This window comes from Leguminivora glycinivorella, chromosome 18 (assembly GCF_023078275.1).
Source record: "Leguminivora glycinivorella isolate SPB_JAAS2020 chromosome 18, LegGlyc_1.1, whole genome shotgun sequence".
NCBI classification, from domain to species: Eukaryota; Metazoa; Arthropoda; class Insecta; order Lepidoptera; family Tortricidae; genus Leguminivora; species Leguminivora glycinivorella.
Genome location: NC_062988.1, coordinates 9172054 through 9186992, shown reverse-complemented (window position 1 = coordinate 9186992; position 14939 = coordinate 9172054). Strand labels below are relative to the sequence as shown.

The 14939-nt window shown below is 37.2% G+C and overlaps 2 protein-coding genes across 2 annotated transcripts; one reads left to right on the top strand and one right to left on the bottom strand.

Moving 5' to 3' along the window:
- The first annotated feature begins 2160 nt into the window (after positions 1 to 2160).
- On the top strand, positions 2161 to 3751 carry LOC125236048 (ankyrin repeat domain-containing protein 12-like). The gene has a single exon (XM_048142738.1). The coding sequence runs from the start codon at positions 2536 to 2538 to the stop codon at positions 3187 to 3189; it is 654 nt and encodes a 217-aa protein (XP_047998695.1). The 5' UTR covers positions 2161 to 2535; the 3' UTR covers positions 3190 to 3751.
- Positions 3752 to 7675: 3924 nt separating this feature from the next.
- On the bottom strand, positions 7676 to 9366 carry LOC125236072. Its single transcript, XM_048142758.1, has 2 exons — positions 9284 to 9366; positions 7676 to 7981 (listed from the first exon to the last, which is right to left on the bottom strand). The coding sequence occupies exons 1-2, from the start codon at positions 9300 to 9302 to the stop codon at positions 7686 to 7688; spliced, it is 315 nt and encodes a 104-aa protein (XP_047998715.1). The 5' UTR covers positions 9303 to 9366; the 3' UTR covers positions 7676 to 7685.
- Positions 9367 to 14939: the final 5573 nt, after the last annotated feature.

Sequence of the window (14939 nt, the reverse complement as noted above, 5' to 3'; positions counted from 1 at the left end):
TTACGACCTAGATGTTTAGGATGAATCAAATTAGGTAGGTACCTACATATTAAGATTATGATAGCTTACAGCTAGTTTATTTTTCGGGTGGTTGCTAATAAAACTATATAAATTATTAATTAGATTAGAGTAAAGTTTTAGTTGTTTGTGTAGGTATATGTTATGGTTGTTCAATTTTAAACATTAAGACCCATTTAAGCCTGATTTAGACGGCGTGCGAACTCTGCGAACAGGTTACATACAATTTTGCACAGCCCTCAAATACTGCAATGTAATAAAACTCGTCATGCGAGTACTCGTACCATCTAAATGGGCCCTTAGACGTTACGAGAACTCGTATACGAGTCTTATTACATTGCGTATCTGATTGGTGCGCTGAGTTGTTTATAACCTCAACAGTCCGTAATGTATCTAAAATCGCATACCATACCTTCAGATCCATTAAAAATAATAAATATGTAACGAAATTTTACAATATTTAGCGTACCTACTTACCTGTTTATTAAATCTTCATCTCAGTAGTAAATAACCTACATTTTGTATTGATGTTTTGTAGCCTTTTGTTGCTGAGCCGCGGTCCTGGGTTCGAATCCCGGTAAGGGCATTTATTTGTGTGATGAGCACAGATATTTGTTCTGAGTCATGAACGTTTTCTATGTATATAAGTATTTGTACATTATGTATATCGTTGTCTGAGTACCCACAATACAAGCCTTCTTGAGCTTACTGTAGGGCTCAGTCAATCTGTAAGAATGTACTATAATATTTATTTAAAATATACCCAGATATATCAATAAAATATGAGGATAAAATAAACTCTTTGAAACAAGAATAACCAAAGTCTTATTAATAAAAATAGCTTATTCAGAAGTGAATCTACCGTTATATACTTGTACTAGCTACTACGAGAATAATAAAATTTAAGTATTAAGTTTGTAACAAACTGAAAATATAATCTTAGGGAATCGAGAAAATTCTCAATATTTTATTTATTTTTGGATTATTAATAAATACGATGCATTTCAAAAAGAAAAACATCTGACAGAACATGATTAAAAATATAAATAGGTTTCAGAAAAAAATGTATTGTTGATTGTTCACTTGGCATGTGACTCATTTACTGAATAAAAATTCAGTAAATGAGTTCCTTAATTCTTGCCCTTATTGTATTGTATTTTGGATCTTTAAATTTTGCTCATTTAAATATTTTAAATATTTCATCGCCGATGTACGCAGAAATATGACGCAGTACTAATTTGACAATATTTGTTTCGTATTCTAGGAAAATAAATAATTATTTGTATTTGTAAAACTAATATACCTACACAATGTTAATAGATCTTGCTTCTAAAATACAGTTCAGTTATGACTAGATTATTATAGTTATGTTTTGTAAAGGAGCCACTTGTCCCAGGCTACTCGGCAACTTCCGGTCGGAGGCTGCTCTATGGATCAAAAATGCATTGACGTTTGGCCGGTGCAAGGCGCAGTCCGGCCACTCCGCTATAACGAGTTGTGTGTTGTGTTCTACCCGGTTATTGCTAATCACTGGCAGTTTACGTGTTAAGTGGCTTGTGAAAGCTGATAAAAGGTGAGTTTTATTGTTATTGCGGATTATTTTGACGTTTAGAGTGCGAATTGCATTGTGAATGTCGATATGTGGGGTTTCTAGAAAAACATGATTTGTGTAAGTAGGTAAATAAATATTTCCGATTGGAACGTTCGTTGTTCTTGATTCACTTTGTGACACTTTTATTTTATTTTACGAATTAAAAAAATGTAATAATGCACGTTTAACGTCTTAAAAAGGTGTGTAATTTAATTATATTTTAGATTACAACTAAAAGCCGGAACGAAACTCAATTACTTACGTAAATATTTAGCAGCTATGTAACTGCGCCATCACAACAAATTAATTGCCGCCGGTAAAACCATTATGAGCGACTCCACGTATTTTTCACTTCACTGTGTTGCAGTATTTCACTGCACTGCAAATATTATTCCAGTTCTTAAAAAGTTGCTTACCTTTACAGGAGTCGCAAGGGGCCGGCATCTCGGCTAGGCTGTTATATCTAGACTTGAAGCGGTGCGGAGCGGCTGCGCGCGCAGGCGGTGCCCAGACATCTAGCACAGACGAGAGCGCTCTCGGGTCAATAACTGAGTTGCTACGTGGGGGAATCGGACGATCGGAGCTCCGCTGCCGGCGTACGCCAGGAGCCGACTCGCGCTCCGCGCTCGCCCTCCGGACCGCAAGCCGGCACCGTGGCGCAGAAACTCGCCCGCGCGCACCGGAACAGCGATGCCGACAAGGAGAAGGACAAGGAGAAGCCGGCCACCCCGGAGGCGGTGCTCGCGCCCGCCGCCGCGGACGAGCCCCCGGCCGCCGCCGCCGCCGGCGCCGGCGCACGCCCCGAGCCTCTAGACATACACCCGCGCAAACGCAAAATAAGAGCCACCAAAGACACTCAAATATCTAAAAACGAACCTTTAGATAAAATAAGAACGGAATCGACAAACCATCCCAATGCTTACCAAATGTACTTACACATTCGGAAGACGATCGAAGTTCGTCAGAAGAACCTCTTACCTGTCAAGCCTAAGCCTCCTAAAGATTTTAACAACTATCTGATGAATCGTCGGACTTACACCTTACAATCCACCGTGAACCCGGAGAGCAAGATCGAGATCCCGACGACGCTTCCGCCACAGATGGTAGAAGAGTTTACTTCCCAAGAGAAAGAGCGCACTCGTCTAGTCACTCAGCATTTGGTCGAGAAAGAGAAGCTGGTGTTAGCAGTGGAGCAGGAAATTTTGCGAGTTCATGGACGAGCCGAGAGGGCCGTGAGCAACCAGTCGATGCCATACTCTGTGTGTACAATCCTGCGCGGGAAAGAGATATACAGCGAGATACCTCCTGAGCAAGAAGAGAATAGAACGACCCGCCGGGGGCGCTGCAACGGGCGGCAGATCAACGCGTGGCTGCAGGAGGTGGACGATAAGTGGGAGAAGATTAAGGAGGGCATGCTGCGCCGGCAGCACATCGAGGCCGAGACGCTCCACGCCGTGCAAGTGATGGAGTGGGAGTGGAAGTTAAAGGAGGTGGGCATCTGCGACGCGAAGACCAAGCCCGCCACCGACCCCGCCCACGTGCCACAAGTCCACGTCTCCAACTTCGACCTGCCTGCTTGAGCTTTACATGAGATCTCGTTCAATCCAATGGATGCCATTAACACATTTCTTCAGTCATTACGATTTAGCTTTATAGTGATCCTTTAGTCTTTTACTATTCTTCAAGGTCAGCATTTGTAATTGCATTTTTAGCGTTACTCAATGAATTAAGATCATTGTAAAGTTGAGTCTTGATAACATTTCGCTAAATGCGTTCGAAGATGTTAGAACATAAGTACCTTAATTAATTGTGTTCATTTTTAACTATGTTAAGTTTAGTTTAAGGTTGTTGCGAGGTTTTGACGCTGAGCTTTGGCGTCAAATTTTAATGTGATAGATTGAACACCGGACTTTCATATTGATTGCTAATAAGTGTCTATATCAGTGTTGAATTGAATTTCTGAAATGTTCAAATCTTTAAATATATCTCGATGTTAAATGTCCGCGACAATATCAGTCGTTTGAATAATTTCATTCAATAATATAAATGTCTAATAAATACCGAAAATGTGAGTTGTTAGAAGTGATTAAACGGTTCAGTTAAATGTGAATTTTATATATCGTTTCTCTTTTGCATTTATCGAATCTACCTACCTAGATACAGAGTGTAACAAAAATGGTGGTGATCCGTTTAAGGGCGTACTCAGTATCGTATTCTTATCAGGAAAAAGTAGAAGAAAATTTTTTTTTCGCTAAAAAAATTTTCACTTTTGTATGAGCCGGGCCGCGCGAATCGGTCGAATCTCCATACAAAGATAAAAAAAATTTTTGCGAAAAAAAATTTTTATCCTACTTTTTCCTGATGAGAATACGATACTGAATACGCCCTTAAACGGATCACCACCATTTTTGTTACACCCTGTATGAAAAATACACATCGATTTCATATTGTAACAACTACAGCATGTTTTGATTTCATGCTAAATTTTGTTAATAGGTACATACTATTAGTGCGAATATCGAACCTATGCGTAATAATTTATATTATCAATTAATATTTTGTTCATAACATAACAACCAAAGGTACTTCCTTAATAGTACCTATAGGTACTAACTTTGTTTATCATAATCACTATTCCCATCAACAATAACCATAGGTATTTTTTTTTTTCAATAAATACATTCATTTCAAATTTCCATAAAAGTTGACCAAAAGCGTGCGCTAGCTCCTAGTACGAGAGATAAGTAACTTATAGCCACAATAAAATGATCGGTCGTGAACAAAAACTCCGACCGGTTTAGCCGCGATCCCACGGAGCGTACCTGCGCCTTACAATGTTGGTTACAATTTATAATGTCGCAACTTGCAAGTAACCTGAAGATAGTGGACCGCTGTACTTCTTCATACAAACTTAGGTTGTTGGTAAAACAACGTATTCCCTTGTTGCGTGTATAGTTATGCACAATAAACTAATAAATTATACAAAAATATTAACAGTTAGTACTTAATTTTGATAAGATTTTTACCTAAACAACACAAAACAAATTATATAAGTAATTAAAACACTTAAGTACATAAAAACACAAATAAACCCACCTAGGACTCGACCGAGAAAGGAAATCCCATGGGACGCTCACAGAAAACTGTCCCAACTTGTGGTTACTAGGTACATACATAATTACATATGCCAAAAAAATTGTGTTATTATTATTAATGGAAAAATAAATCGCGCTTGTTTAGTATGGGGAGTCCGCTTCTACACAGTAAGACAGTGACTTGAGGGAAAAGCTGTGCTAAATTTATATACCTCACTCGGAGAAGCGGTAATACGGACTAACTGAATACGTCCCTAACTCCCTACTGACCTACTGTGGATCATATACGGGCTGAAACAATGCTACATACGGAACCTATGCTCACACGGATGATGGTATAGCTTACAGGGCAGATCCCTAAGCTACATACGAATCAATTCACGGAGCATCCCGACTCAATGGAACTTTGAACGCAGCAAGCAAAACAGTGTTATTATATGGACCATTTGCGAAGGGACAAGGAGGGGGTACTTGGACTTTCCATATCTACGTGCTTGGCCCGTATAGTAAATAATCAATCTAGTATCTACATACCTACCTACATATTCCAAAACCCACCACGTTCACAGTAGAGCATTTTCAGAATTTGGGACCCCCCAATTAGCGTAATGTCAGTTTTGTGACGATAATTAAGCATGCAATTTCAATAAAAATATTGTTTTTGTGTTAATTACATAAACTTTAAGCGATAATCTACATTCAGAATGTGGAAAAAGTAAATTTTTAGAAAGATTTTATGCTTAATTTGTCGTCACAAAACTGACAGCGAGTTAATTTTTGTTAACAATTTACGCTAATTGGGGAGACCCGAATTCTGAAACGTCTTGTACCTAATTCCCGGAACGTTTTTCCATGGCACTGGCAGTAATGTGGCAGTAATTTAGCGGGCGGGGCGAGATAGGTTTTTGCGGCAATCTGTTCCGCTATACGAGTTGAATAATCCCCGATCCAGTGGTTGACAACTAACTACCTAAACATTTTTGGGAAGATTACGTTTGACAGCTCTTAGAATAAGTATATATCAACCAAATTTACTTGAACCGCAAATTACGATCTCGTAAATATTACACGCAGGGAAGCACATCCTAAAAGTTACTAAATACAAGATTTTCGAATAATTCACGGCTAATTTCATTAGACCGGGTTAATGTGTCGGTCAGTATGTCTTACTAAATTTAATTTTAAAAAGTTTAATACCTACTAAAATACGGAACCCTAAAAATGATAAAAGTAGGTACCTATATATTTATTCAGTTCGTGTACATGATTACAGATAGCAATAGCAATAGTACTGGGCCCGAATCAAATCAACACAAGGCCTTATTCATAGTTTTGTGTTCCTGCCGGTGAGTAAGGCTGCCAAAGCTCAACGAGGGTGCGATGTGCTGACGACGGGATTACCTACGGAACTAATTTGTTCCGTCTATTGTCCTTTCGGTGGTCGACACTTCGAACCGTCCGTCCTTAGAAATAAGTATTAGCTTAGCTTCCCATCAGGCGGACTGTTTGCCACCGAACTGTATAATGTAATGTAATAACACTAATAATGTAATGTATTACCGATATAAAATTATAACTTAATGCAATGGCCAGTCAGAACACATTCCCTACTAGTTAAATAAGTACTTTTTTTAAATAAAATATACTCTAAAATAATGAAATGTCTCACTTATATTACATACCTAATATTATATTATTTGCTCCTAAGGTTGGCGATGACTGAAGTAAACAAGCAACGACGCAGTTTCCGACTTGATTTATTTTTTGGTAGCCAAGTATTAGACGAGGAAATCGAGAAAACGGTGCTGGTAGGTGCACTGTTATAATATATAGTTTTTTATTTCATTGAGATTTTAATTTTTGTTTATATTTTCACAAAGTTTTGTTTTGTTTTGTAAATGTATTTGTTATGTATTTTATGTTTAGCACAATTTGTCGAGCCCATTATATTTATCATCACAAATTAATATTGATTCAAATGATGGATAGGTACTTGTTATCTTGTCTTTAAATTATTTAATTCGTTGTAATTTTTTATTGGTAGATATCTATCTAGCATACATATGCCGAGTAACGACAGAAGCAAACAAAATAATTATGTACCTAATATTAAATGTGTCGATCTTAACATAATCGTCAACGCTCTGTATAGTATAACGGTACGAGCAAATTTTGTCCTTATGGTAAACGAAAAAATTACTTAAGATTGTCACAAACAAAAAGATAATATGCACAAGTCAAGGTATGCGGACAAAGTGCCAAAAATATGTATAAAACGTAGTAGCATAAAAACGAAGTCGAAGTAAGTATATCAACTCATCTCACGAAACTCACTCCGTGGGAGATAAAAAACTTAGACCCGTGGCCTTGGACGCGTGGAACTAAAAAACAACGCCCGAAGAGATTTGACAAATTACACAAAAAACATTATAAAAACTTAAACGGGGACTCGCAAGAAATGATCTTGATTTTTCGCGTTACTTAAATTCAATGGACTGATCATTTTTTGTCTACATTTTTAAGGGAATTTGAATCTTAGGTCCATTTAGTGGAAGTACGTTTTGTACGTCGGTATTTTCATGGTTTAGTATAGCAAAAGTGACGTGTTTGATGTCACTTTTGACAAATCCGATCCATATCTAATTCATAACCTATAATTAAAACCAGAATACGTCTGTGTGAATTTAACAGTTTACTTTAACGGATTTAAATTAATGGTAAAGGGTAGCTAGTAATAGACACTGAGGGTCTACCAAAACCGCCTTGAGCGGCCTAAAGTAATTATGTAGGTACCTAATGAGCGTAATAAAAATATTCATAATGCGCAAATAAATATATTTAGTTAGCTAACTAAGTACTTAAATATTTTCTAATAATATTAACTAAGGTACATTATTTTTGAATAAATATTCAATAAATTACTTACAATTAAATTACTTTTAAATAAATAAATAACAGACATTCAGGCACAAAAAAAAAAATCAGTCCTTTTTCATTTTCAACCCTTTGTTCTTCCCCATCATTCGTCGCAGAACAGAGTAACATATCCAGAATATCAGATATAGGTTGGAATCTGTCGTGATCATCATATATGTTGCGAACACTGCAAATAATATGCCAAGTATGTTGAAGAGAAGTGGTAGGTATGAGCTGGTCTTCTGTCGGCAGGGGCAGTCGAGAGGGCAGATCTCGACGGTTTTTTCTAGTTTTACGGGCTCCATTTTGGTTTTCGGCTGCGATTTTTGAGTGTCTGCATATTGCTGTTTGTGGACGGATTCTGTAATGAAAAAATAATTTTAAGGTTATGAAGCTAAGATATTGTTTGTTTTTTATTATTGACTATTTATTCATGTCAAAGTTCATCATTGCGCTTTTCAAATTAAAAAAGTTTGTTAAGCTATGAATAAGTTAGCAGTCGGCGCAGTCGGTAGTGACCCTGCCTGCTGCGCCGCGGTCCCGGGTTCGAATCCCAGTAAGGGCATTTATTTGCGTGATGAGCACAGATATCTGTTCCTGAGTCATGGATGTTTTCTATGTAAGTATATAAGTATTTATACAGCGTGTGTATTCCATACGGGCGAATATCTTAGTAACGATTAGTATCGGACCTAAGTAGCCTAACTACTTGTTTTTTTTTTAATAGATGAAATATTTTTTTTCATACATAATAATTCAGCACGCAATGTATTACGTCCACATCAATTAGCGTACCTACCTAAACGTCACTACGACATGACGTTTATGTCAACGTATGAAGTTGGACGGGGTACATTGCTGCTTGGTCAGATTAAAAAAAATAATTACTCTTAATTAAAAACACTTTTTAACAAAATGATTATAGTACACGATTCGTATGATCAGATACTATAACTGGATACATTATTCGCCCGTATGAATCCACACGCTGTATATTATATATATCGTTGTCTGAGTACCCACAACACAAGCCTTCTTGAGCTTACCGTGGGCCTCAGTTAATCTGTAAAAATGTCCTATAATACTTTGCAAGAAACAATGTAGTAAATAGTACCGCTTTTCTACCAGTAGGAAATTATTGGGGGTACCTATTACTAACTTAATACCTAAATCATACATGAGAGCCACATGCTTATACATATTTTACTGCTAAAAATTGACTCGATATAGGTACACGGTTGTAAGGAAAATAGCATTGATGATATTTAACCCTTCGTCTGTGTCTGTCAAAAAATTGTCATAAAAAATTTACTTTTATGTACATTTTTAAAGTCCAACGCCTTATGTTAGGATCCTTATCAAACACAGACGAAGGGTTAACATTGATAACGCCTACAAACATTAGAAAATCGTTCTTGATGTTTGTTTAACACGTTTCTATTAAAAACTTGTAGGCGTTTAATTATTTGCCTTGTAGTTTGTTGCTTTTGTGATGATAATAATATGTAATGACACTTTTTGTACATTTTGGTAAATGTATTTTTTTTACTTTTATTTATAGGTTATTTATTTACTTCATCATTTGTTAGAATAAAAATAAACTTTTATTGTATTTTAAAGGTACCAATACCTAAATTAAGGACTTCAAATAATTCGATTTTACCTTTTACAGTCTGGCACATGGTTGAAAACGATTCCGTCGGTTTTCCGAGTCCGAATGGTATAGTAAAATAATGTAAAACTCTTAAATATGGTTCTTCATTTCAGGCGAAGGTTGTCGTTGTAAAGAGCGGAAGTGCCACAATGGTTTCCGCTAGGAGTAACTCTACTCGTGCGTGTCGCTGGAAAATAACCAGATTTCCCGGAAAATAACAGTCTTGAAAGCATTTGTTTTTTTAGAAATTTAGAAGCTTCTGTTACTCATTAATAGTTCATCAATAGTTTTTTGGAAAATGTACAAAAATTTGTTCCAGAGGACTGAGGAGGTGAACGACCTCCCGACAGGTGCAGCTGTGTCAAATTGAATTTATAATTTTTTTTCTACTCGTCGACTGTAATCTGTCAATTAGGACACCACAGACTAAACTATAAGTGCTAACTTTCAGTGTTGGATACTCTATGGCAGTTCCGACTCAACTATAATAATCCCATTATAGTTGACTTTAGTTAACTGTAATAATTTCAAAAATAGAACTTCATACAATTTCTATACTAATTTGCGATACCTGGCAAATTTGTCTGCATCTGAAACACATTTTTTTTATCTGTCGCGTTATCGTCCAATCAGAGACGGTTATTACAAACAATTGGTTGCTAGGTAATTCGATGTTGATACAACGGTGAACGACGCTATTAACATTAATTTTAACTTGCATGAATGATGATATTTCCGTCCATTGATGATGAAGAGATGATGACTCGTAGAAAAAGTATTGTATACAATAGCGATATAATTAAGCTTTTCACTCTCGTACCGTACTATTAGGCCACTCAGCAAGCTTCGTGGCCTAAACATGGTACTCGACTGAAAAGCTTTGTATTATATCACGATTGTATAAAATACTATATTAGTGTTCGTAGTGTCCGTACCTCTATATTATATGAAAAGGATATTCACAGTTTTGGTTAAAATCAAAACGTTGGGTTTAGTTTTGTTTGATAATCTTTTCGCTGTTGTAAAACAACGTAACTACATAAGTATATTGTACACAATAACGGGGCACAGTTGTTTCTTGTTGTGCAATCATTTGTGCGTCAATTTGATTTAGATTACTTAAGCGCGCGGTTGTTTTATGCGGAGATCGCAGCGTCAGACGAATGCGATCAACGGATGCGTCTACCGCGTCTGCGTTCCAAAACAAGGCACCCTTTTCTTTACGGCAAACGCATGCGTTACTGATGCGAGCACATTGTCATTTTTTTTACGTGGGAGCTACATAGTGCAATATTGTTTTATGCGTTTGACGCTCCGTTCGCAGCGGTATTTTAAAATTGTTTGCGATTACCGCAGCGATTACTTGAGAAGGTATATTTGGAATTTAGTTTTAAAGTGTCTTTCAAGCAGGTGAACGTGTTAAGTTAAAAAACTCACCAGACTTCTCGATTATTTCGCCAATTTCCATCCACTTTGTAATGTTCGTGTGAAAGATCATAGAAAAACCGGTCGATCTCTAATTAAATCAATCAGGAGTTTATAACCCTCCTTTGAAAATGGCATAATTTTACTTTTCTTTAAGTTTGCCATAGTGATAAAATTAATAATTAATTAATGTCATAATTAATCGAGTTGAGATGCAATGCTAAATGATTTATTCTTCCTCCATCAAATGTGGGTAGACGCACAAAACAACACGAATATGCGCAAGCGCTAACCGCTTGCGTTGAACGGCCACGTTTCACGCAATAAACAAGGATGTTCCTTACATAAACTATGAAGATAAAATATTTTTATATGCGCGTTTGACGCATCGCGTCTCACGCTGCGCTTGCCGCTGCATCAACCGCGTAAAACAATGGTCTATAATTATATTACCTGACTTGAAATGATCTGCGTCTATCGCACTGCGTGTAACGTAGCGTTTATCGCATAAAATAACCGCGCGCTTTAAACAGTGGTTCCAAAACGATTCGTTTGGCGCCCTATCCGAAATCCCATACCTACATCATACTAAAGCCTAACCAGAAATATATGACTATTGTCTGGAAGGCGCTGTTATTCTGATGTATGGGATGACAGAGTTCAATTTAGTATGAAGAAAATAATTGGCGCGTAGTCATATATAATACCTCTACTTCTGGTCCTTTACTTACATATATAAGAGGGTCAGATAGTCATTGGACGTTTGAGATTCCCGGGCAACACTTGCTCCAAGTTCAAACAGTTGCGACCGGATATTTGTGTACAGACAGAACAATAAGCCCAACCTTGCTCCGAATGTTTTTGCAGCGCTGCAGTCGTATAAAACGTAACCGAATGACGGATCCGACACAGTTTGATAAAACCAAAGACCGACTGAACTCATCATGCCTTCCCCCTGCGAGCCTTGCAAAGGTGAGATTTTAAGCTGTACTTTTTAGGACAAAGGAACCCTTATTGTCAGCCCAAAAAATGTTTGCTTATAATGTTATATATACAGTGGCGCATGTTTATAAGACGGATCGAACTATAGACCTCAATCTAGCCTAGTGCTTATACATAAAAAAAAACTTTTTTTGTATACAAGCTTTTATAGCTCTCTCAACTAATAATCATCCAGTCAATTCTAACAACCCCAACCACAGTGGCTTTTCGTCGTTTTACAGTTTACAATTACCAGATTATATTTTAAAGAAGAGTTTTTTTTCTACTTTAAGTCTCATTAATCGCAGGTATATTTTTTTTTAAACGTATTTAAGAAAACTAATTATGCCATTCTGTTTCCTATAATGGAACGAACTATATGCCAAAGTTAACGGAATTCAATAAAAACAAGGTGTATATTATGTTTTGATTTTGATATTAACAGCTTTTCCTGTCGTTGTGTATCTTTTACTGCACATTCCTTTTATTAACTAATTTAATAATAAAATACTAAACGTCATTTTTCTTAGATTCCTGCCCGGACGGCACTTGCCAAGATAACTGCGGCTGCAAGGACAAGGGCTGCAACGACTGCTCCTCTAAAGGTATTTCGTCGTATACTGTTTTATTTTTATCAAACAAACTCAGCATCACAAAGGTTCCATACCGGTGGGGTAATGGATAAATAAGGTTGTGAAACCCTCGCAACGCTCAAGACTCTTTTTGTTCACTCTCTACGCTCATGGTTTAATTTTGGAATCTCTTTTTGATTGTCATCCGTACTTAATATCATAATATATAGGAAAGTGTGTGTGCCTATGTTTGTCCGCCTTTTCCGAGTGACGAATTGACGTGATTTTTTATGTGGAGATAGTTGAAGGGATGGAGAGAGACATAGGCTAATTTCTGTCTCTTTCGAACCCCTCACTTTCCTAAAATGGGGGGTGGCAGTTTTTATGGATCATTCTGCAATTTTCGAATTTAACGCGAGCGAAGCCGCGGGCAAAAACTATTAAGTAGGTACTGTAAAAGGAAGGAGGTGTCATGAGCCGTTCGGGCTCCACTTCACTTCGCAACCGGCGCGGCGGGAAGATTGGCGGCCATGAGAAGCCCCCACCTCAACGCCACCGCCAACAAGAATCGGCATCTTCAAAATATTTAATTGTTTATTTATGTGTAGAATAAATGTTTTGCCTTGTTTTTTTTACTTGAAGTTAGGTGAATTTGCTAACAGCTGTCATGTCAATGTCATCTAGTCATGGCCACAGACAATTAGCTGTCAGAAAGTTCAAAAAAGGGTCTAGTCGATGGGCAGGGGTTAGGTTTTTGCTATTGGTTTTCCTAACCATAGTCCATATGAAAAAAAATGAAAATGAAAATGAAATATTTATTTTTAAAGTAGGCATATTACAATGCGCATATGAACGTCAAATAAAGCTACGCCGGCTCTAACCCTACGCCTCAGCCTCGAGAAGATTTCAGTCCCCCCTCAGTTGGGAGGGGGGTATCCACTATGGGACCGGCAAGAAACTCGGCGGGCAACTTCTTTTCAAAACATTACATCTTATAACTAACATGCATTAAATAACAAGATACAATTTAACATGCAAAAGTATTCATCAAAGAATATGAACAGACTAGGTACTCTATGGAAATTAATTTCAATAAATTATATTATTGCTTAATAATACGTCGTTCTTCTTCAGAGAAAACATATCAAATTGTCACAGAAGAAAAAGATAATATGAATCTCAATATCATTAAATATGTAATTTACCTACACAACATAAAATATAAAATATTTGATATCTGACTAATTTGCGAGGACCTTGGCTATTAGTCCAAGTATCCAACTATCCAAATTTTGGCGGTCTCAGCCGTGGACTAGGCAACCACGCAAATAGTGTTAGATGTTGGCTACCTTGAATAAGGCTGTCACTATTGGGTGATAGGAGTGTTTTTTTTGTGTGTGTAGGGGGGCCTAGCTTAGGTAGGGCCAACCGGTAGTCAGGGTAGATTAGGATAGGGTGTAGTATTGTGAACAATGGCTGCTTCTAACATAAGGGGGAGGGATATGTAAGAGGTTTCACATACGGAATGAAACCTTTTACAGCATTTTGATGTTCGCTGACTGGCAGTCCCCGATTTAAATTACGAATAATAGATAAAACGTCAAGGAGAACGAACACTTGACGGGGGCATTCAGATAGAAGCAGCGATTGAGAGTGAACGCTTGTTATTTAGCTCCTAAAAATATAAAAAGATATTGAATCAAAATGTGGTTTAAATGTATGGATGCCCTTCACCAATAGGCCGTCTCTCTTACAGTACCTAGTTAATAAATGAGCTTACCGTGGGACTCAGTCAATCTGTGTAAGAATGTCCTATAATATTTATTTATTTTATTTTTTATTTAAAACTATATCCGTAAATTTGGTCACGTAAATAATTTTTAACCGACTTCAAAAAAAAGGAGGAGGTTCTTAATTCGACAGATTTTTTTTTCACATGTATCTGTTCCCAGGTGGTTGCTGCTAAGTAAAATGGAGGAATCCCGACCGCGCAGGCGCCGGCGCCGGCCGCTCGGCGCGCGCGTCGCGTCTGCGCTAGAACGCTGCTTTCCCGTCGCCTTTTCAGTCACGTTCTTCCTCACTATAGTGCTGTTCCATTGTTGTCTTCTGTGATTCAATAAATTTATTTGTTCAATACCGATTTTCATTTTAATTTTTTTTTTGTCATTTTTGATGATGCATTAATTTCCCGTGAATCGGCGAATCTACTGAATACAACGAACCTGGAACAAACCCTTTCCGTGACATTAAAATTATGTTTCTGATAGTATCCAATAAACAAACAAATTGCAATAGTAGAAATGATTAGAAAATAAGAAGTCTTATCAAATGAAAAGTAGGTAAGGAAAACATCCAACGAGTAGGTATTTCATTCATTAGTATTGCCATTTTATTTCACAACTTTCCAAAGTTCAACATCACTAATAAAGTTATAAGACTCTTTACAAAGCCTCGGCGGGGTCAAAGTACCTATAATAAAATTAGAAGAAACAAAAAAAAAGGTCCAACAAATAGTTCATTGTCATTTTAGATATTTTATAACCTTTCAGGGCGCGTAGCCGAATGGCACAAACGCTCACGAAACGCTCACGAAACGAAACGCTCGTAGATATATATCTCTATCGCTCGTGCGTTGACTACCACTTGTAAATTGTAACTTGTAGCTTCGAGACTCCTGGCCGTTCCTC

Excerpts from the sequence above, each read along its gene's own strand:
- LOC125236048 (XM_048142738.1), top strand. The coding sequence starts at position 2,536 with ATGTACTTACACATTCGGAAGACGATCGAAGTTCGTCAGAAGAACCTC.